This window comes from Cupressus sempervirens, chromosome 3, assembly GCF_028749045.1.
Source record: "Cupressus sempervirens isolate cs-2001-9-10 chromosome 3, ASM2874904v1, whole genome shotgun sequence".
NCBI lineage: Eukaryota > Viridiplantae > Streptophyta > Pinopsida > Cupressales > Cupressaceae > Cupressus > Cupressus sempervirens.
The window spans coordinates 503,434,449-503,458,739 of record NC_143120.1 but is presented as its reverse complement, the minus strand read 5'-3'; the positions used below and the strand labels follow the sequence as shown (position 1 = coordinate 503,458,739).

Sequence of the window (24,291 nt, the reverse complement as noted above, 5' to 3'; positions counted from 1 at the left end):
CTTGTGTGTATAAAATTTTATATAAAATATTATCACAGTCTAAGCTCCACATGAACAATATAGGGACATGCAAAGTGGTTGGCAAGTTTTGAGAGAATGCTTATGAAATAAAACTTCCTCCTAATGTTGCCATTTCTCCTATTTTTAGGGTTTCTAGTCTTTACTCTTTTAAGGGGGATGTTGTTGTAGGTGAAGGTGCAGGTTCCTCAACACACTCAGATGAAGAATGTGTCGAAGATCTACCACCAAACCAATCCTTGAAGTTGAAGTACATTTTGGATACAAAGGAACTCAAGAATGCTAGGAACAATGTATATTATCAATATTTGGTTTAGTGGGAAGTTCTTTCAATCGAAGATGCAACTTGGATGGCAGAGGATGCATTGTAAAGCATGGACACAGAATTGCTAACTTGTTCTCAAGTTGGACTTGAGCATTCTTTTCCCCTGGGAATATGGTGCAGGAGCACCCATGAGTTTCATGCCTCTAAAAGGCACATATGGTCACTTTTGTTTGATTTTGTCTTGATTCCATGTAATAAGGTTTTATTAGACCATTTTCCGGCTTGTAGAAGTCTAGGTTGATTCATTAGGTATTGGGGACTGCAATAATTTTAAAGTTGCAAAAGTTTTTTTTTTTTTTTTTTTGTCAAAGGTGGACAGAGCCACTAAATAATAATATTTAATAATAAGATGCTAGTTCGAGAAACTCCATAGGGAAAGAACTAGCAAGAAAACCCATTTCGTCGTTCAAATACAATATTACCAAATGATCACCGAGATCAAGTATCAGGTATTAGATCAGACCTTGTTAGGCTACGAACATTACTCTAAGACTCATAATTAGAGTGGGAGTATAATAAATACTATCAACAAAGTCACATTCATGCCCAACAAGAATTTCCCGATGCTGCCATAAGATCCCAATTGGGAAAATAGCTAACACACCTCTTGCTGCAAACATACAGCTAGCCAGCTGAAGCCATGTGATGAGAGCAACAACAAAGACGCAAGAAACAGTTCTACCAAGGCCCCAAAAGCAGCATCAGCACATCAGCAACTTACCAACACAGCCAAATGGGTACAAAACCGTATGCAAGATCAACTATGTTTTTCCGGATTTGCCAAATCACTAATGGCAGGGTACATATAATAGTCAGCTATCGGGTTGAAGGAGCAGATACTGACACCATCACACCCCAGATTTGCAAGATAATCAAGTTTTTTACCTTGATAGACATGAGATATTCTACATTCACTAAAGGAGTCAATAAGCTACCAAATACGATCCATAATATAAGCAATCCTCCAATTTAGTAACTTTTTGGAGATGCAAGCATTAATAATAATCAGCGAATCACCCTCAATATGCACTTTTGTGAAACTGCCCATTTTTGCCAAAGTAATTCCTTCGACCAACGCTTGCGCCTTAGCAACATTGTTCGTACCTAGAGGAAGTGGACAAGGTTTGACAGCCAGCAAATGCCCAACATGATCCCTAATGCAAACCCCGATCCCAGAATGACCCAGGTTGTTGCGTGAAGAACCATCAAAGTTAACTTTACAAAAGCCACGTTCAGGTTGAATCCATTTGATAGTTGCTCTATCAACTAACCCGTTGGCCATTTGGAATAGGAATCATATTCATAGGGATATCTAACCCTTTCCAAGATCTCACCATTTTGCCATCCCAAGGAGAGAAATAATGATTGCATTTGCTGTTAATCAAATTTTCATTCACTGTCTCCACAATATTTACCTCCAGAAGGCCTTGAACTTGGCACAAAGATGAAGATACGTGTCTGAAAATGCGACGGTTGCGCTCCCACCACAAGGCCCACGTAACAGCCACAAGGGCACAATTCTAAATGCTATGAAACAAGTAATCTGGAAACAAAATAGGCCAAGATTGAAAGAGAGCCAATAAGGTATTAGGGAGTGGCATAAAGTAGCTAAGTTTTGAAAGAACAAATTGCCAACATTGCAAGGCAAATGAGCAATTTAGCAAGAGGTGGTCAGCTGTTTCAGTATCTTCATTACATAGAACGCAATTGAAAGGTTGTGATATTCGGAGCATGGCCAATGTATCACTTGTAAGGATACGCTTCCTAAGAGCTAATCAAGCAAAACACTCAGCTTTGGGCAGCACACCATTGTTCCAACACATGGAGAAAGCTCTAGACGTGGGCCTCATATTCTCAATATGTTGCAAAGCTGTATAACCTTCCTTGATGCTGTATTGGCCATTCTTTGCTCGAGCCCATCTGAGGATATCCTCTTCTTTGAGAAAAAAACTTCACAATCAGCAAGAAGCTGCTTCAAACGTACCTTTTGCTGCTCATCTAGAGGAAGATTAGAAGGATCTTTCCAAATGACTTTCCTAGAGAATATATCAACATCACAAACATAATGGATCAATTTATCCCCCAAGCAAAAACAACAATATCCATAATATCTTGAAGAGAAGTTGTTTGTGCAAGAGGAAGGTTTCCATTCCAAGAATCCTTCCAAAATAGAACCTTGAGACCATTATGCACTTCCCAAGTTATATACTTTGAAACTACATCACGAGAAGACATCATGAAGTTCCAAATTGTGGAACCCTTGGGAGGGTCAAGGATAGAGAATACATGAGTAGGCTCCCCATTATCTATATGTTTTTGTTGTATGATCTGACACCATTTGCTGTTCGGTTTCAAATAAAGCTGCCAAACTAATTTGCCTCCAAAAGCCTTGTTTCTTTTATTCAAATCATGGAGGCCCACAACCTCCGAAGCCTTGGGTTTAAACATGTCTTGAAGTGAAATAAGATGAATCTTTTTGTCCTTTGAGAGATTACCTTTCCATAGAAAGTCTCTGATAAGTTTTTCAATTTGATCAATAACTATGGCAGGCGCTTTAAGAATTGCAAGATAATAGTTAGGGATTGCAGCTAAGACAGATCTGATCAACAATATCTTGCCTGATAGTGACAACCACCTAGCTTTCCAAATCGAAACCCTATTCTTAATTCTATCAATGACAGTTGACCAGAAAGATGGCTTGTTTGCCCCGACAGGAAACAAAATGCCCAAATATGAAGAAGGTAAATGGTCAATTGTGAAGCCCAATATGTGAACAATACGAGAAGCTAGAACATCATTAACATTCAACAAGTATATTTTAGATTTATCCACGTTTACCTTTTGTCCAAAAGTCGAAGTATATAATTCCAAAGTCCTCTTAATTTGCCTAGCTTCAAGGAGGGAAGCCTTACCAAAAAGCAATGTGTCATCAGCAAATAAAGAATGCATAACCGAAATATTCATGCCAACAATTTGGGCTCCTCTCCATAGACCTTGCTCGTGTTGTTTCGAAATAGTGCGACTAAGAGCCTTAGCCATGCTAATAAATTAGAATTGGAGACAATGGGTCCCCCTACCTAACCCCCTGAGATGAGGGAAAAAACCCAGCTGAAGCTCCATTGATAATGATTGGAAGCCAAGCACTTGATATGAATGCCCTAATCTATTTACACCAATTATTCGAGGAGCCGATTTTTTCAAGAACCTTGACTAAAAAGTCCCAATTCACTCTGTCGTAAGCCTTCATCATGTCAAGCTTTATGACAAAATGAGGAGTTTTGCTACAATTAATAGAGTGCAAAACCTCATGCGCAACCAAAGCTCCATCCATAGTTTCTCTACCCAGAACGAAACCTCCTTGCTCCAAAGAAATGATGCTGGGAACTAAACGTTGCAATCTCAAGTATATAGCTTTTGAAAATATTTTATAGATAGTATTACACAACGGGACTGGGTGAAAATCTGCAAAGGTTCTAGGATGCTTGGTTTTAGATATGAGAGCAATGTTTGTTGTGTTGAAATTTTTAAACAAAGCTTTACTTTTTCTGGACTCTTCCACCGTTGACACTAAATCCTTAGCGGTAACATCCCAGCATTTCTGATAGAAGAGTGCAGTAAATCCATCAGGCCCCGGAGCCTTATCAAGCGGAATGGAAAAGACATCATGTTTTATCTCATCAATACTGAAAGGGGCCATGAGAGAATAGTTGTCTTGATGGGAGATCAGCTTAGGGATACTATCAAGAAGTTCATTGATTTATGATTGATCCGAGGGAGGCTGCAGTGGGGAATCAAGCAGCTTTTTGAAGAATCTCACACCCTCACATTGGATGCCAACTGGATCTGAGATTAAATCACCGGATTCTGCATTTTGAATAGAGAAGATGCTGTTGGCAGCTTGCCTATGTTTTGCAGAAGCATGAAAGAATTTCGTGTTTTTATCCCCTTCTTTAAGCCAAAGTTCACGAGACTTTTGCCTCCAGTACACTTCCTCTCTTTTACAAAGCTCTTCCCATTCATATTGTGCCTCTTTTTGGGATAGAAAAGTAGCATTATGCAAACCATGAAGAATAATGTATTCATTGATGTCTTGCAGCTTAGATTTGATCCGCTCCTTTTTGTGAAAATTGTTCTTAAAAACTGTATTATTCCATTCCTTGATATGAGATTTGATGTGCTTAAGCTTACTATAAAACTGGAACATTTTTCTACCTTTGACCGATGGAGCAGATACCCACCATTGACGAAGAAGTGGTAAGAAATGTGGGTGATGAAACCACATTCTTTCAAATTTGAAGGAAGGCTTGTGGGTGTGGGCATCTAAAATTGAAGATGGGGAAATATTTAATGCAATAGGGAAGAGATCTGAATCAGCAAAAGGTAAAATCTCTGATTCAATTGAAACCTTCTGATCTTCCAATCCAGTGAAAGCAAAAACTGGTCAAGCCTCTCTGCAATCTGAAGGAACCCTAATCTGTTATTGGTCCAAGTAAATGATCCTGACCTTGGCTCAACATCCCATAAAACATTGTCTTCCACAAATGCTGAGAAATCCTGTACGGTTCTGATTGGAGGACATATACTACCACGTTTCTCTGCTGCCTTGAGAATGGCATTAAAATCTCCCCCAAGAATAAAGTTCAGATCTTGATGATTTAGAATTAATTGTGTAAGAGTGTCCCACAACTTGCTTTTGTCAATGGATTGTGAGGTGCCATAAACATTGATAAGATAAAAAGCAAGATCAAAATGTATGATTTTCAAGAATTGGCAGTTAGCATTCTGACTCAAAATTTGTGCCTGAATCGTTTTAGGGTTCCACAGAACCCCCAACCCACTGGAGGCACCTTGCCCTTGCATGTGAACAGCCTTCCACGAGTTCCATTTGGCCACAGTTTTGTCAAACGTCTCTTGAGAAAATTTTGTCTCTTGCAATAATATAATATCTGCCTTGGAAGGATCAAGTTGTTGCCTGATCCTATGGCGCTTGTCAGTCTGACATTCCATGAAACTATCCTCATGGCAGACAAGAAGGGCACCTTGCCCTTCTTGTTGTACGTTTGACTGGAGAAATTCTCATCCAGAGTAGATTGAAGGCCCGAATCTACTTGTTCTTGAGTTTTAGAGCTTTTGGGGGGTCTTCCCACTGGTTCGGAGATCTTTGTATTTTTAGTAACCTTAGAGGGAGTCTGTGCTAGCGAAAGAACCTTTGAAAAGTCAAATAGTGCCTTATTATTATCTTTAGCTAGTTCCAGGTTATGACCGAAATCCATGAGATTAGCTATATCCTCTGCCCTTTGTGTCAATTGTGGGTCATGAAGTTTCAAAACACTTGCTTTCCCTATCTGATTTGAAGCCTTAAGAGGGACCTCATTATCTGCCTTGTGTGGAAAAACACGACCCAAATTTTGAGTAACCTGATCCTCCTCTGCCAAGTGTGCCAAATCATGAAGCAAGAATTGAGGGTCTTGATTCCCCACAAAATCGTACCCTGAAAGAGCAGAATCTGTATGGGTAACCACATTATCAGGCTTATGGGACAAATCGTGACCAATGAGATTAGGGACTTGCTGCTCATCAGGCTGGGATGTAGCAGAAAAATAGGTAGAATCCGTAAGGGAATTGTGTTGAATGTCATTACCTTGAATCTGTTGAACTTTATCTTGATTCCCCACATAATCATACCCTGAAAGAACAGAATCTGTATAGGTAACCACGTTATCAGGCTTATGGGACATGTCATGACCAATGAGATTAGGAACTTGCTGCTCATCAGGCTGGGATGTATCAGCACAATAGCTAGAATCCTTAAGGGAATTGTGAAGACAGTCATTGCCTTGAATCTGCAGAGCTTTGTCTTCCCCACAAGGAGAACCCGACGCCTCTGATGTGACCATGGGATCCTTAAGAATGATCTGAGGAACTGAATAAACATCAATTTGTTAGCATTATTTGAAGGACAATCAGCAATCTCTTCTATCATTCCAAGTCCCTCTTCCTCAGCAATTTCATGTATCATGGAAGTTGCTAAGCTTGTTAAAAGATCATTAGCCATCTGCTTCAATTCTGACTCTGAAACCTTAGCACGATTATGGCCAGATAGGGCTTCTGAGATTTGGATAGGACTGTTGTGATACATTAAGGTATGGGTTAATGTGTCCATTTCCTTGGAAGATACAGAAGACTGCTGAAGCACACATGGCTGATTGGATAATAGAAGATTCCTTCTACCTTTGAAATCCCAGTCACCGGTTGCCCCAAAAATTCTGAATAATAAAAACAATCTGCTGATCATATCCTCAACACAAAAGCAAAAAACAGCATCTTCAGCTAAGTTATTATGCAAACTAGTATCCTCAGATCTAGCTTGCTAAGCCTGAAACCTCCAGGTGTTTAGAAAGAAATGGACATTTAGTCAGGTTGGTCCCCAAATCTGAACACACCAAAATGTCTGCATCTGGGGCCAAATTTTGACACTGGTTGTTAAAATGACCCAGCTCATCAGCATATTGCTGGATAATATTGTCTCCCTCAATAACAATCCCCTGCACCCAGGAACCCAAGCTACAATTTATCTCAATCTGTGGCAGCAGCTGCTTAACCACACTCACGAGGAGGCAAACTCTGACATCATGATTTGAGAACTCATAAGGAGCATGGTCATGTTTAACAAAAATGCCTAACTTATTGGCTCAGCCAATCTTTCAATAATATCTGGATCTTTGTATTCAAGTGGTAAGGAGGGGAATGAGATCCGCTGTGGATTGAAAGGAAACAGTAGTGGTTCAGGTTTAAAATTTGGCACCCACGGGATGGTCACCAGGCCTGACCCTTTGAAGAACCAACCCTTGAATTTATTCACTACATCCTTGTCTTGATAAGACTTGAACACTAATATAAAATTTTTATGATCCAAGTCTACAAGAAATATATCTTTGAGACCATTCTATTGGGACTTTGCCCACTCAGAGATCTCTTCTATTTTCAAAGAAGGGTTATCAAACTTACCAATTGAAGCCGTCTGTCTTAATATAGCTACATGTGGAAGGATTACATGATCTGGCAGATGAATGTGCCCTCCTTGCTACTAACTCTTCCAGAATGCCTATTTTGGTCCTGGACAGAAGCTTTCACAGAAACTTTCACCCTCCAGGTTTTTGCTCCGATCCCTGAAGTGAAATGGGATACATTCCTAGCCATAATGGGGGCACTTTTCTTTCCCTTTTCCCTATTATTGGAAAGATCATGCCGAGGCCTGCTCTGAGCACCACTCCAAACTCTGTTAGAGGATTGGACTGTGACACGGGCTTGATTCATCCCCCTTCTCAGTTCGTAAAGAGGTTTCTGCCTGACTCTTAGGTTTTGATACTTGGTGGATGCAGCACTATGCTTACAAGATCCTTCTGGAGCATATTCGAGCGGGACATCCAAAGTTTTCCCAGACCAAAAGCTCATCTGTCTGAATCTGATTTGGGTAAGCCTGAGCGAGGACCCACTTGGGGAAACTGCTTGGGACGAGGATGTTGAGCCCAGCGATTTGTGCATTCTTTGTCTGTATCCTGCATCCACCAAACAGATTTTTGGGCTAGGGTATTACCTACCTGATTAGCTCGCAGCATATGGAACCTGGGATTGACCAAAAATGGCTTTGCTGGTTGAACTATTGCTCTCCCAGCAAAAATCTTTTGAAAGTCCTTCAAAGCATGCTGTGACCTTTGCACTCTGCCTGTCATTGCTGCCTTGTTCTTCTCTGCAAACTTGCAACTATGGAAGTCTCAAACATGCGAACCCATCATTTCTTCTTGTTTAAAGTTGCAAAAGTTGTCAAGCAACTTTTCTTGCATTTTGTTGTCATAATATAATAACACCAAATAGTGTTTTGTTAGCTGTAATTAAAAATATGGCTGGACATTGTTGGAAGAGGTTATTAAACATTTATAATCCCTGGTTTCATTGACCAAAGGAGTTGGTTGGATGAGAAAGTTGAAGCAATAAAACACCAAGAATTTTTCAATTTGCACATGTAATTCTATGCTTCTTTGCATTGTACGGACTTGTACTGGACTGAGACTGACTGGAGATGGAAGGTGAATGAATCTAGTTTCTAACAAATTTGGTTACATTCCATTTAGTTAAGTATTTTAGAAGATATTGTAGAATCTTGACAGATTATGTGAAACCCTAGGTTAGGATAATTGTGAGCATTCAAAAAATGTGTTTCTCACCATTTCACTTGTGAAAAATCCTCAGTCAGTGAAATGGTATGTATAAAATGTATGCTATGGGTTCCCAGACTTGCAAAAGGTTTGATGATGTTTTGAAGGCCAAGAAGGATTTACATCTTTTTGTGTCAGTCATAGGAAGTCCAAGAAGTGTGAACTTTTTCCTTGAATTTGATTGGAGGAAGGGCTTTGGGTCGACCCTAACTGATGTGTTCCATGTGTTGCAACAATAGGTTTGATCTATGGAAGACTTTGGAGCCAAGCCCTAGCATCAAGCCTAGGAAAATATGTCAATTCTAGCGAAGAACATAACACTCAATTCTTAAGTCCTTAACTCTAAAGAAACCACTACCTATTTCAAGATATGTTACAAAGGGGTTTCTAAATTTGTTTTAAGTTTCACCATATGAAGCCTATTTGAAAGTTATGCCTTGATAGATCCATTTGGAGGGCTACTAAGAAAGAGGCCTAATTATGAATGAACTACAATTAATCCATGCCCAAGATTAATTGTGAGTGTTTGTTGAGGGGTTCTAAGCCCCTACTTTGCATCACAAGAATACATAACGGTCTTTTGACCTCTTGAGAATAATGCGCAGGTATTGTTTCACATTAGAGAGTTGTGTTCAATTCATCTCTTTCTCTGTAGACTTGTCTCAAGAAACAAGAAGACATAAATAGTTCCTTATTTTTCTTCTATTTCTCCAATATTCTTGTTAATGCATGAGATTCTGAGAAGAATAAACTTAGTTACAGTATACTATTTATATCTTTCTCAACTTATTTCAGGCTACTAAATGTCCACTAGGTTGAATGCAACAACTTTCTTAAGAAAGCACAAATAACTAATGTTAATGCCTGTATAATTATTAATATCAAAATAGTTTAAATCTTCCTCTTCTCAGCTGTATTAAAACTAGCGGAAACCTAGAGAGTCTACTCATAGGAGTGGACTGTAGTTGTGCCTCCACACTTGACACTATAGTTGTGGCTTGATTACTATCCTGGCAAAATGACGTTGGATCTTGTTCATTAGACTCTAAATCAATTTAGAGTACTTAAAAAATGCCATTATTGAGTTTCTACAATCCTAGATGCAACGAAAAGGAGATAAAACAATGTTTCACAACCCAGCAGAGACAAGGAGGTGGGCGGAACTCAGTATAGCGGGTATATGGACATTAACTTATTTCGACGCAATTTCCCCTTCAATCTCTTCTTTAGTTTTTAAATTCGAAAGTGGGTGTATGAGGGTGGCAACCCCCAGTTCTGTCAATAGGTAACACAGGGTGGGGTCGAGGGGCCGGGCCCCTGCCACCTAGCACATTTTCCTTCTCATATAACATTTGAATTCTTCATTTTCGAAGCATTTTTCTCCCAAAACTGCCATGTTTGAACTCTAATGGAAATCCACTTCAAATTTGTTTGAAATCTGGTACAGGTTGACTTAATAGTTTCAATACCTTCGATTTTTTTTCCTTTTTTTCCTTTTTGTTTTGGCTTGGGCAGAAAAATAGAAATCAGAAAATGCAAATAGAACTTTTTGTTTGACATCAAAATTTATTATACTGCTGCAGCTGAGAAGTAGCCACAGATTCGTCAACCTTTCGGTGTAAAGTTTCACTGAGAAAAAGTCATAATTACTTGTGAGTTAGAGCTTCTCACGAGAAAAGAACTTGCCAATAATTCTGTGACTGTTGAATCAAATATCAATTTCAATAAAACATCTGAACATGTAGAATACAATGCAAAACCCTTTCTTATAAAAGACTCCAAGAAGCATCTGGAATATTCAGCTGACTTAATCGACTTTAATGTCAATATTATTTGGAGAACTTTTCTTTAATAAAGTGACATTTTGTAATATTCTATTTAAGTAAATTATTTTTTACTAAGTTGTCATTTGAATTTTTTAATGAACTTAATAAAAATCATTAAGTAATTGTCACTTTAAAAAATGGGGACATTATGTTGGTTCCCAAAACCGCAGATTGGAATCCTATGAGCCTTGCTTGCTCGATGCTGGGATATCCAACCAGTTAAGGCCAAACTAATGGGATTGATCAACGCGATCCAAATCCCCTACGCTTCCAGCTTTGCAAAACCGAGGCGGGTGTACTTGATCTTGGACAACAACTTTAAATCCAAGATGCTTATAGCAGATAAAGTAGAACGCAAATGCAATGAGAGCTTTCAAAACGACAAGAATTATAGAAAGCTTTAAGATTGCAAACTATAAATTAAAAATAAAAGTAAATAATTGTATGAATGTTTTTTTAAATAAAAGTGATTATTATAGATGATTGCAACGGATGAATATATTAATTCTTCAATGGAAAGAAATGAGACAGTTGCCAGCATATGGATTATGGATCAGGAGTAAAAGACTAGTGCCTAATTAAACGGGCAGAGTCAACATTATAAGTTGAGACGTACAACTTTATAAAGTTTAATATTTTTAAACAAAAACAATTTTAATAATTTTCACGCAATGGATCAATTATATAAACGCAATTTTAAATTAGTCTAAAATGTACTTTAACTCCTGCAGAGACAAATTAGACATAAGTATGAAAATAATTAAATATTTCACAATATTTATGTTTATCTAATTTAAAATGCAATAATGATCCGATCCACTTATCTGAATATTAAAATATTTATAAAAAATAAATAAAAAACATTTGTAAAGGACACAACCTATTAATAATTTAAAACCCCAAATATAAAATAAATAATAATGCCGAAAATAAAATCACAATAGAGACATTACTTATAGAAGATCCATCTGTTGTGAACATATCCGGGTTGCACAAAATCCACCCACTAACTCAAATCCACGGGCTTAGTTCAAAATTTCATTTCTCCGCAAATAAAATAATATAATATATCATTGAGCATAGGATAGGTAAAAAATTAAAATTATCATATGGAATCGTATCTCCCTCACTTGGTTTTCTACATCTATATTTATAGGAAGGTAAAAGGTGTCGGTTGCTCTTTAAAAGATCGCACCTTCTCATAGATAAACTAACCAACACTATAGTTTTAATTTGATAAAATGAAATGCAACTGCCGATTCTTCTTCATATATCTCTATTGGCTATCATCTGCATCTTTTGGATTCACTGCAAATTTATAACGCATATTAAGATTTCTTTAATGCCTGCGCAGGGTTGAACATCCTGTTAACGCTTCCTCTAACTAATGTGATATTGCTGTGCGTGAATCGACTTCAAATTTTTTATCTGGCATTGAAGATATCCTGTGCCTTCTTCAGCAACAGTCCGTGGTTGTATATGGAGTATGTATTTTTAACTGGCGTCAGGAAAATTTCCATACCCTCCTCTCAAGCGTATGCTTTCGAACTCGGGTGTCTTTCCATTGTACCGAACCTGCAATCAAGCACAAGAAAACGTTAGATATCAATTACAAATAACCTTCATCCTACGCTATCTTTTTTCTGCGAGGGTAGTTGAAAATAATATCTTCAAGTGTTTCGTAATTGAGATAATGCTTTGCTATTGCAGGCTTCTTCATTTCTCTTGCTTCATATTCTGCTTTGTTAAGAAAACGATATGCACTTTGATGTCCTTCTGTAGTGAGGCTATCATCTACCCATGACGAAGTGCCTACATGCTTGAAATATTTATTTGTATTTTTTGCAGACCTTAAAATGTGATCTGGTGGCTGACCTCCAAGTATCTCTATCATTCGTTTAATGAGATCATATTCTGAGGCTATCATCTACCCGTGACGAAGTGCCGACATGCTTGAAATATTTATTTGTATTTTTTGCAGACCTTAAAATGTGATCTGGTGGCTGACCTCCAAGTATCTCTATCATTCGTTTAATGAGATCATATTCTGAAGCTCTTGGAAACAGGGGTAAGCCTAAGAAGAGCTCAGCAACAGTACATCCAAAAGACCACATATCAATAGCAGTTGTATATGGATGCCCAAGAAGAACCTCTGGAGATCTAGAGGAACAGCTATGTATGTAGGAGTAAACTGTTCTATTCTCCATACATGCTGACCCAAAGTCAATAAGTTTAATTTCTGCTAACTGCAGACTTGTTGATAAAAGTATATTTTCAAGTTTCAAATCACAGTGGATAACACTTGCTTCTTGCAGCACAAGCAATGCATCCAGGATCTGCTTTGCAAATAACCTTAACAGGTTAAGAGATATTACTCTGTACTGATTCAATTTGAGTAGGTCAAACAAATTTACTCCAAGTATTTCAAAAGCAATGCAGAGATATCTTTGACACACAAAATGGTCAAGGATGCAAACAATATGGTGCTTGTACCCTGGGTCAAAATTTATTAGAAATCTCCACAATTCTTCTCTTTAAGAGCCTTCCATGTTCATACCATCTCTGACCTATCTCACTCCCTTCTCTAATAAGAGTAATAATGCAGCCTTTACTGAACACCATCTTCAGTACATATTAAATCCGGAGCGTTTTTTATAGAGTCAATTATGTCTGAAAAAGAAGCTGAGCACAACGTTAACTGTAGCTCCTCACAAAGAGTCTTTCCTTCTGTAAAATCATCTCCAAGATACTTCACAAAACAAATCAATAAACTATGTTTTGCTTGATCCCAAGAACTAGATAATCTTCTTAAGGATGGATAATTATGGACAAAACTGATTCATATCGGGGATTAAATCTTTAAGCTCCATCAGTGGATCTTGTTGGGGACGTATGCTCCTTGTGAGCATAGTGAGATTCCTGCTATCTCTGGAGGAGTAGACCATGCACCCATGCTTAGCAAGATGCGCATGAAATTGGGTGACCCTCCACCCTCCCAAAAATAATATCACTTCTTTCCTCGATCAAATACCCGATTCTGATCTTGCAATACTTTGAACCTGCTGAATAAGGTATTATAAAAAATCCGATCCATTAACAAGTGTTAGAAAACAATCATTACATAAGCTGTGCATTTCATTCACCACTTGTCTCGGATTAGAATTTATCTTTGTCCTATCAACAGGATTAATAGAAAAAAAAAAAATTTGACCACTAATTAATTCAACTATATGATTTCTTGCTTTGTTGTTTTGATTAGTAAACATAAAAGAAAAATACTCAAAAGAAGAATAATGAAGATTTGAAAACAGCATATTATTGATAAATATTACCACAGGGTGATCAGGGATACTTACCTCAGTATGCTGCTCATACTTCTTACCTGTATTTAATGCATTATTCTTATGATTAATACGTACTTTTTGTGCTTCACCAATGCAGTCCCTAGTATCTGGTTCTTGTTTAGCCTTTGACAAATCTTCAGGTACATTGTGGTCCTTGCTGGATATAAGATCCCTGTAGTCATGCATTTGATCAATTATACAAACATCCATATTAGTTTTTTCTGCATATCTTGCTTGATCTTTATACTCTAAATGCTGATTTTCTTCACAAAAAGATTTTGAAAATAGTTCACTTTCAAGAAATACAATTTTTCTTTGATCAAGACTTTGAGTGGATATGAAACTTGAAAAAATTCCAGGACCATTTTCGCATGATTGTATTTCTTTCTCATAGGATGGATTTGAATATGGCTCTTCCTCTGAATATATTTCTCCACATATGCTACGATTTACATTATTTTCAGAATCATCCTTAGGCATGTTATCATTGTGCTGATATATTTGATCTAAAAACTCTTTTTTCAAACAATGGACTCAAGAAGGCAACCTCGGGAATATCCTCAAGAGAACCTTCATCAGAAACTTCATGTTGTCCTACTTCACTTTCACAAAAAAATTATGTCCAGATTCTCCATTATTTCATTGCATAAGAGATCTGGAGTGATTTTGTAATCCTTCCTAGATGCATCTTCTTCTTTATGTATGCTCACATTGTCTTCAAAATTGAAAAATGTAAAAGGGCTATATTTTTCATTCCCTTCTGCTAGTTCATCATGTATAGGATCATAACATTCTTTGAAATTGTATCTAAACATATCTCTCTCTATACTTGGACTACAATACTCATCTTCAGCAAACATGTCATCCTCTTGCGAATTGTATGACCCATCTGGTTCATTGGTTTCCTCCTTGTGAGAGTAATATGGACTTGACAAGATGAATGACTTTTCTTGTTCATTGAATGTTTCATAGGACACATCCTTGATTTGATTTTCTTTATGCACTAGAAAATTTTGACCACCCCTTTCAACATACTTTTGATACTCCATGTCTAACAAGGTCGAAATCTCATCCACACTAAGAGAATCCTCCTCATTATTTCCATTTTTGCCACCTAATTCCTTACCGGTCTCATCATGATCAACTTCTTCTTCAGTTTCTTCTACACTTGAATCTGAAAAATTACTATTTTCTAGTTTAATTTTAGTACCTTTTGCTTCATCTTCAATACCTTGATCCCATATCTGAAGAAGTTTCACATTGGGGTCCTTTGGCGAAATTTTCAACTTGACAATTTTGTTTAAAAATTCCATGTAAGGAGGTTTGGTGTTTGATGGAATCTCATGGTAAGCATTCATCACTCTCAAAAACAAATGTGCTGAAGTCTCGCCTTCATATCTCTCTATATTGAAGAAAACATCAAGCGGAGACATGTCAAGATCCTCTTCCATGTTGCAGCTTTGGTCTTCATATTGTTCATAATACATCCCTTCTTCATGGTTTGCATCATCAAATTTAGATAGGAACCATCCTTCAAATTCTTTCCAAGATGCAATACATTGTGTGGGTAGTGATTCATACACTTGTCTTGCATTGCCCTTTAAAGTTCTGGCAAACAACTTCATGACTTGATCTTCCGTAGAAATATCATAATCTTCTATAAATGTATAGAATGCATCCAAATGTCGAATTGCCGATTCATCCCATTGTCCATGAAATTTTGGTACCAATTGTGAAAGCTTCAGAGATAACCTGCTAAGTTCATAATCAAAATTGCTGAAATCCAATGGCCTGATGCCATCTGGAACAAAAGGCTTTCTCTGAAATGATCGATGCATTTGAAAGACCATCTACAATTTCCTTCTGAATCTACTCCCTCAGTAGAGTCACTGATAATCTGGGCACTCTTTTTGTTAAAGTACCAATCAAAATACAACAGAGTTGCCACCTCAAATAGAGGAAATAAATAATCTTCAAGAATCTGAGTTCTTCCTCCAACAGAGTATAGAGTATACCTCACTTGTGGCAAAGGTTTAAAGAAGACATACAATGCTCTACAAGAAATAATCTCCACAAAGCAATTAGATTTATAAATTTTTTACGAGATCGAGGTCTTCAAGGAAATTAAAATGCACAATATTGAATGTAAAAAGCTTATTAATCTAGAATTTCAAATATATCAAAACAAATTAAATAAAATCTAACTCTTACTAATCTGCTATAAAAAACTTTTAGGATTTTTCTTTGCAACTCTCCCCAGTAGAGTCGCCAATCTGTTGGTTCCCAAAACCGCAGATTGGAATCCTACGAGCCTTGCTTGCTCGATGCTGGGATATCCAACTGGTTAAGGCCAAACTAACGGGATTGATCAATGCGATCCAAATCCCCTGCACTTTCGGCTCTGCAAAACCAAGGTGGGTGTACCTGATCTGGACAACAACCTTAAATCCAAGATGCTTATAGCAGATAAATTCGAACACGAATGCAATGAGAGCTTTCAAAATGGCAAGAATTATAGAAAGCTTTAAAATTGCAAATTGTAAAGTAAAAATAAAAGTAAATAATTGTATGAATGTTTTTAAAATAAAAGTGATTATTACGGATGATTGCAATGAATGAATATATTAATTCTTCAATGGAAAGAAATGAAACAGTTGCCAGCATATGGATTATGGATCAGAAGTAAAAGGCTAGTGCCTAATTAAACGGGGCAATCAGAGTCAACATTATAAGTTGAGACGTACAACTTTATAAAGTTTAATATTTTAAAACTATAAACAATTTTAGTAATTCTGACGCAATGGATCAATTATATAAACGCAATTTTAAATCAGTCTAAAATGCACTTTAACTCCTGCAGAGAGAAAATAGACATAAATACAAAAATAATTAAATATTTCACAATATCTATGTTTATCTAATTTAAAATGCAATAATGATCCGATCCACTTATCCGAATATTAAAATATTTATAGAAAATAAATAAAAAATATTTGTAAAGGACACAACCTATTAATAATTTAGAACTCCAAAATATAAAATAAATAATAATGTCGAAAATAAAATCACAATAGAGACATTTCTTACAGAAGATCCATCTATTCTATTGCGAACATATCCGAGTTGCGAACATATCCGAGTTGCGCAAAATCCACCCACTAACTCAAATCCACCGGCTTAGTTCAAAATTTCATTTCTTAGCAAATAAAAGAATATAATATATCATTGAGCGTAAGATAGGTAAAAAAATTTAAAATATCATATGGAATCCTATCTCCACCACTTGGTTTTTTACATCTATATTTATAGGAAGGTAAAAGGTGTCGGTTGCTCTTTAAAAGATCGCACCTTTTCCTAAATAAACTAACCAACACTATAGTTTTAATTTGATAAAATGAAATGCAACTGGCGATTTTATCATCTGCATCTTTTGGATTCACTGCAGATTTATAACGCATATTAAGATTTCTTTAATGCCTGCGCAGGGTTGAACATCCTGTTAACGCTTTCTCTAACTGATGTGATATTGCTGTGAGTGAATCGACTTCAAATTCTTTATCTGCTTTTGAAGATATCCTGTGCCTTCGTCAGCAACAGTCCGTGGTTGTATATGGAGTATGTATTTTTAACCGGCGTCAGAAAAATTTCCGTGCCCTCCTCTCAAGCGTATGCTTTCGAACTCGGGCGTCTTTCAATGATGCCGAACCTGCAATCAAGCACAAGAAAACGTTATATATCAATCACAAATAACCTTCATCCTAAGCGATCTTTTTTCTGCGAGGGTAGTTGAAAATAATATCTTCAAGTGTTTTGTAATTGAGATAACGCTTCGCTATTGCAGGTTTCTTCATTTCTCTTGCTTCATATTCTGCTTTGTTAAGAAAACGATATGCACTTTGATGTCCTTCTGTAGTGAGGCTATCATCTACCTGTGACGAAGCACCTACATGCTTGAAATATTTATTTGTATTTTTTGCAGACCTTAAAATGTGATCTGGTGGCTGATTTCCAAGTATCTCTATCATTCGTTTAATGAGATCATATTCTAAAGCTCTTGGAAACAGGGGTAAGCCTAAGAAGAGCTCAGCAACAGTACATCCAAAAGACCACATATCAATAGCAGTTGTTTATGAGTGCCCAAGAAAAACCTCTGGAGATCTAAAGGAACGGCTCTGTATGTAGGAGCAAACTGTTCTATTCTCCAGCAATAAGTTTAATTTCTGCTAACTGCAGACTTGTTGATAATAGTATATTTTCAAGTTTCAAATCACAGTTGATAACACTTGCTTCTCGCAGCACAAGCAGTGCATCCAGGATCTGCTTTGCAAATAATCTTAACAGGTTAAGAGATATTCCTCTGTACTGATTCAATTTGAGTAGTTCAAACAAATTTACTCCAAATATTTCAAAAGCAATGCAGAGATATCTTTGACACACAAAATGGTCAAGGATGCGAACAATATGGTGCTTGTACCCGGGGTCAAAATTTATTAGAAATCTCCACAATTCTTCTCTTTAAGAGCCTTCCATCTTCATACCATCTCTGACCTATCTCACTCCCTTCTCTAATAAGAGTAACAATGCAGCCTTTACTGAACACCGTCTTCAGTCCATATTAAATCCAGAGCGTTTTTTATAGTCAATTATGTCTGAAAAAGAAGCTGAGCACAATGTTAACTGTAGCTTCTCACAAAGAGTCTTTCCTTCTGTAAAATCATCTCCAAGATAAGTCAGAAAACAAATCAATAAACTATGTCCTGCTTGATCCCAAGAACTAGATAATCTTCTTAAGGATGGATAATTATGGACAAAACTGATTCATATCGGGGATTAAATTTTTAAGCTCCATCACATTACATTCTAGTGCTGTGCCTTTATTGGGTCAAAATGCTAGCCGCCATTATTTTTCATTATAAAATTGGCCTTTTCAAAATAAATAATTAAAATGGCATGAAGTATTTGTAAGCTGCGGTAATTGAAGTATTGTGGCTCTCAGTGGACTACTTCTGGAGATCCCAGATGAAGTTTGGATTATCGTTATTTTCTTTTCAGATGACAAACAAATGCTTTCTGCGAGCCTTGATATGTTTTACCTCCCTCTGCAACATTTGACAAGCTTAATATTTGGTTGGTAGGAACATGATTACATTAAACTGTTTTTAAAATATTTTGTTACCGATCTAATCTGCCGATAATATCGTGAGTAAATTATAAAGTGTGTCAAGTTTGTTTTTTATTATCACTTATATGCTGCTTGCATTGTTCAAATTCAATTCTAAATGCGAGAGGTGTGTAAATGGTGCATTTTGTATGCTGTGTTTTTAGAATGTGTAATAACAATACTTACTCTGTATTTTATATGGGACTAAAAACAAAATTTAATGGGTCTATTTCTAATGTTTCTTGTTAAATGTGCAGGTTTCTACAGAAAAATCAAAGCAGCTTTTTCCTCTCTAGCTACGATGGCCCAAAAGTTCCATGCGAGGTTGAAAACAGAGAGCAGAAAGGTTCCTGACTTTGTGCCCTCTCCTTGCAATTTTGTTCCAGAGGGTCCTAATTTTGTTGTGAGCAAATTATGTAACATTTTCAAGGTTTGCCCGCAGCTGTGCAGTGTTTGATATGATCATTGGCCTCTTCTTTTTCAAGTGTGAACTTACAGTTTTGCTGACTAGGCTGGTCCTGGATGTACATTCTGTAAACTGTATTTGGATATAGATGACAAGCTTGCACAGAAATTAGTTGATTTCTGTTTGATTATTATCATCTACTTACATATGTAGCCAACAAATGTAGTTAAAAATCTTTCCAGAGAAGTTCGATTTGATATAAATGTTGCTAAATATCTGCTGAATGCATATCATAAAATCAAATCTCTTTCATATATAAACGCTTCTTAAAAATACAATTAAAACAAAATGCTTCTTCCGTCTTGCCTTGTTTGGTTTTTCCATTAAATTTCTTTTTATTTGACTTACTTGGCAATTCTTATAAAATATCCTTACTGAGTAATAAATCTGAAAAAAGGTTCATTTTGTGGATTGAATTTTTCAATTTTTTCTGAATTTCATTGGGCGTGAATATTTGTATTCTGCAAGCTGACGTTCCTTTATCATTAGAGATGCATGTCAAGTGCTTGGAAAATCTTTCGGGAAGTATTGGGCACCTTCAAAGTGATGCGGGGTCTGATAAAAGACCTTGTTTTTAACATGGTTCTTAAATGTAATGGGTAAATAACATTACATTCATTATTCTCTTCATATGATGGTCCTAAGGTGGAAGATGGTAGATTCGATAAATAATAAGTTTCACTGTATTGATTTGATTTTAAAGTGTCAAAAATTCAGTTGTTTCCTTTAAATTCGAGTTATCATATTCTTTCCATGAGGTGCCAAATTGATTTAAATTTATGGCTATTCTTACGCGCTCCAGGAATAATGCTTCCTCGCACAAGTATACGAGGTTAATAGCATATAACAAAATTTGTAATCCTCACATCTTTTTACTGTCTTAGTATCCATGCCTTACGGTTAATGAAAATGATGACATATTTAATAATTTTTCAATTTACAATAGAAATTAGTTTTCTAAATCTTCTCCACTTGCATAATCTTTGTTCCTTCGAATGCAATTAGAACTTTTTGAAAACCACCATAACTGTATTGATTGTGAAATAGTACAATTTTGTGCCAAATAACATTTTGATTGCCTTTTGTTTTGACCTTTAAGGTCCGTTTGGGTGCTGGAATATGATTTCAGAATTGGCATCCGGAATCCTTGATTTGGGATTTTAGAACTTGAACTCTAGGTTTTGATTTTGGGAATTCGATTTGGGCACGTTTGTTTCACCAAAAATTCAATATGAGAATATGCATTTCCTCAGTTTGGTTGCACATTTATGGAATTGGAATATTGACATAAACAAGTTTAAAAAAAAATAAAAAATTATTTAAAGATGAATTAAATGAATTTTTAATACATCATTTTAGCGTGATTAAAATATACCTTACACATTATATGATTTTAAGCCATTATATTTATTGTCATTAAAAATTGTGCTAGACATGGAAAATACTTCACCAAAATAAAATTACATTAATTTATAAATTATTGTGATATTACTGAAAAAACGTCGAATATTTGTGTACAAAATAAACATATCAAGGTAACTCATAAAACATTATTTAAGTTCTATCTTTATTTAATTGTTGTCGCATAAGGTTCCAGTATACAAGGCAGAGTAAGAGGCCAAAAGGCAACGCAAAACATGTAATAAAGTTCTATTTGTATTAAGCTCGTTGTCGAATAAGGCTCCAAAATACAAGGCCAAATAAGAGGCCAGTAATTACACATAGAAGGCAGTGTACCTCTCATGTCTTACACATTTTTCGCTGATTTTTTCATTATGAGCAGTTGTAGAGTCAACCCCCTGAAATGTCCACAACCTTCGTTCCCCTACAATACAAAATATACATTAGTTAAAGCTAAAGAGATCGTTAGTTTGAAACATTAAATACATAACATGTCATAATTAATAACCTTTTTACTCTTAGGACAACACCAAAGCTTGTGGTTAGGATTTTTGCTCATGCACAACACTTTTAATATGCACGCCCTAGCACCACATGGGTGATTATAAATGGGCACAACTTTCAAAGCCATGAATCCTGTATCAAAAAATAATGCACCATGTCTTAATTGGTGTAGAGGCCAAACAAGCATATAAACATTTAGGAAATCCGTTGCAAGGAGGATTTATGTTGTTATTATGTACTAAAGTATTAATGTTATGCAATAAATAATAAGATAAAATGTTTATCAAGTGGCTAAGAAGACCTTAACTTGTTTCAGCTTTACTTGGTAGCAAAGGTAAACTTGTGTTGGTCTTAGATTAGTGGACTCTTCACTGTTGGCATTCATTGCTTTCAAGGCTTCAAAAGAAAACATTGTGTATAATGTATACTACATTCATAGTTGGAGTACGCTCATTGTTGAATGAGTAAACAATTTGCAGTTTGAAATATCAATAATAGAGTTTTCCCTTGCTTCCTGTGGATGTATTCAACAAATTATATTTTATTCTTTTTTAACAAAAACTCCAAACCTCCAAAGCACATTTTATGGTTGTGTTGATCCAACCACTGATTATACATTTTTCAAGTTTGAAGAGTGAGATTGAAATTTTAGGAAACAAAGAACATAGATGCACAATAGCTTGAAAGTTACGATAGCTTCAACTATGGAAAACTTCGTGAAGTCCAATACAATGAAATTCAAATAGAACACTACCCTTCCATGTGATTTTAAGATGAATTTGATCTATGGTTGTGTTCAACCAACTACTGGTTATATTTTGCCTACAGATTATAGAATTTGAAAGAAGAAATTGAAATTTTAGAAAACAAAGAACATAGATGCACAATAGCTTGAGATCAAATTGATCTAGCTCTAATTGCAACATATTTCATGGAAGCTCAATATACAAAAAATTTAAACACGACACCCTTCTTCCAAATGATTTCTAGAGAAGTTGCATTAGATTAGATTGAAGTCTATGAGTACCACTCTTCCACATGACTTGAAGATGAATTTGATTTGATTATATTCAAAACCGTGAGTTATTGTTTATATTAAAAGATCAAATAAATCTCAGATCAAACTTGTGAAATAAATTTGATGGGCTGAAAACTTAATGCCACATGCGCATGTGGGGACATAGTTCACAATACAAGAAAGGTCCTGAATCACGTGCATAACCTTGAAGCTCTTGGTGGTGCTAAGAATGGTGGGTGTTGTAAACAACCATAAATAGTGATAAACAACTTCAGACCAATCATCATATAATTCATGATATATTTATGACTAATCTGCATCCGACTAATTGCATTCACATATAAAGATAATAAATCATAAACTTAATAATGTAATATTAAGTGAATAAGACTATATTCAGATCTTTATAACTTAATAATGTCAACATAAATTAATGTTCTATATGATCTATCCAAAGTTTTCAATAAACAAATGCCAAAATTCTAAAAATCCTTGGTCATATCCATCAAACGAGATGTGAACCGAAAAAATTTAGTAACATGTAACAGTTATAAAACCAACATTAATAGTATATGAACAACAATAAAGATACAAAATCCGTAAAAACTTTATTCTAATGTATACAACTCTCTCCTCTTTGTTCATTATCAAGAACCCTTTAGCTTTATCAGGATCAGCCACAAAGGTGTCAAACGCTGCAATCAAATCACTAATACTAAGTTCATTGGTGGCTTTTAGTGCAGTATAGACATCTTGTAAATCTTTTAGCTTACGCTCTTCAGCCAATTCAATAAATTGAGGCTTAAGTAGGGTCTCATTTAGCTTATCAATTGAATGAGAGATCCCATCCATGGAACTAGCCATACTTGTCTTCTTCCTCTTTGGTATCTTGCTTGATGATGCTTCACGAACGTGTTTTCCACTTATCGCACTACACTGATTGGACACAAGAATATTCATATCTTCATCATCCAAATTAGTAGCAGCTCGAATAGGTGTACGAATGTCCTCATAATCATTATCAAGACCAATACTCTCATCCATATGGTGCCCTTCTTCTATGTCTTGTGCTGTTGTAGCTGTGGTACCCTTAGCCATGTCATTTCCCAAAATCAGGGGTAAGCCATTGTAGTATTGAAATGATTGCCTCTTAAAAACTTTTGCTTTTAAATTCTTTCCTCTACATGTTGTCATAAAAATTGGATTACTCATGACTATCATTGATATCTTAATAAGTTTTTAAATGAAAATGATACATTTAAATGGCCATGTTACCTTAAGCAACTCTTCCCACACATTGTCATCAACATCCATCGATTGTGTTGACTGATTCCATGCAAATCCACTTGTACTTTTAAGCTCTTTCATTATCCTATATCCTATTTTCCAGGTTTTCAGCTTGTTCTTGAAATTGTCCCTAGACAAATTCATGTTCATCTCTGCATTGAACTTCTGTTCAATGGCTGTCCATGCTTCTTTTCTAAATCCTCCCTCATCTTTCCTACCTAGAGTGACTTGTTCATGCAACAAGTCTAAAAACTTCCTCTTTATGCATGGCTTCCAAAACACCTTTTTTGAAGGTGTACCAATGACTTGAACATCATTGTCCATGCTCATTAGGAGCTCTGTGTATGACATCAAGACTCTATTTAAACAAAAAATCTATCAACCAAACAACTTATATACACAATATCTAATATAGGAGTGAGAGCATTTTTATATACTAATCAATCGGTAATTGGCATTTCTATCAAGAGGGCATTGTTAAAAACAACTGCATATTAAACAAACTAAAAATTAGAAATGGCCCAGTCATCTCCACAAACATATTTTCTTTTCTAATTTGCTGGAAACAGTTGTCACATTCAAACACTTTGATTATATTGAAACACCTTCAGATTAATATGGTTTATTCATTATTAGGCTTGTCTTATAAAAAATCACAGTTGGTACATCCTATTGCTGCTTGTATAGTTCAATTCAAGAAGAGGGCATTGTACAATTCAATTCAA

The 24,291-nt window shown here is 35.9% G+C and overlaps 2 protein-coding genes across 2 annotated transcripts in view; one reads left to right on the top strand and one right to left on the bottom strand.

Moving 5' to 3' along the window:
- Positions 1-19,991, top strand: part of LOC149567384 (MRG family protein) — a 183,862-nt gene extending 163,871 nt beyond the window's left edge. The window contains exons 12-13 of the mRNA XM_089820566.1: positions 19,148-19,236; positions 19,846-19,991. Coding sequence (XP_089676692.1) covers positions 19,148-19,236; positions 19,846-19,934 — 178 coding nt within the window. The 3' untranslated portion in view covers positions 19,935-19,991. The remainder of the gene's footprint in view (positions 1-19,147; positions 19,237-19,845) is intronic.
- A 2,819-nt stretch (positions 19,992-22,810) lies between these two features.
- LOC149567383 (uncharacterized) lies at positions 22,811-23,890 on the bottom strand. Its single transcript, XM_089816634.1, has 2 exons — positions 23,555-23,890; positions 22,811-23,452 (listed from the first exon to the last, which is right to left on the bottom strand). Exons 1-2 carry the CDS (start codon positions 23,888-23,890, stop codon positions 22,811-22,813), a joined length of 978 nt encoding a protein of 325 aa, XP_089672760.1.
- Positions 23,891-24,291: the final 401 nt, after the last annotated feature.

Excerpts from the sequence above, each read along its gene's own strand:
- LOC149567383 (XM_089816634.1), bottom strand. The coding sequence starts at position 23,890 with ATGGACAATGATGTTCAAGTCATTGGTACACCTTCAAAAAAGGTGTTT. Across the intron at positions 23,453-23,554 it reads TGTGGGAAGAGTTGCTTAAG|AATTTAAAAGCAAAAGTTTT; the intron begins GTAACATGGCCA and ends TGTAGAGGAAAG.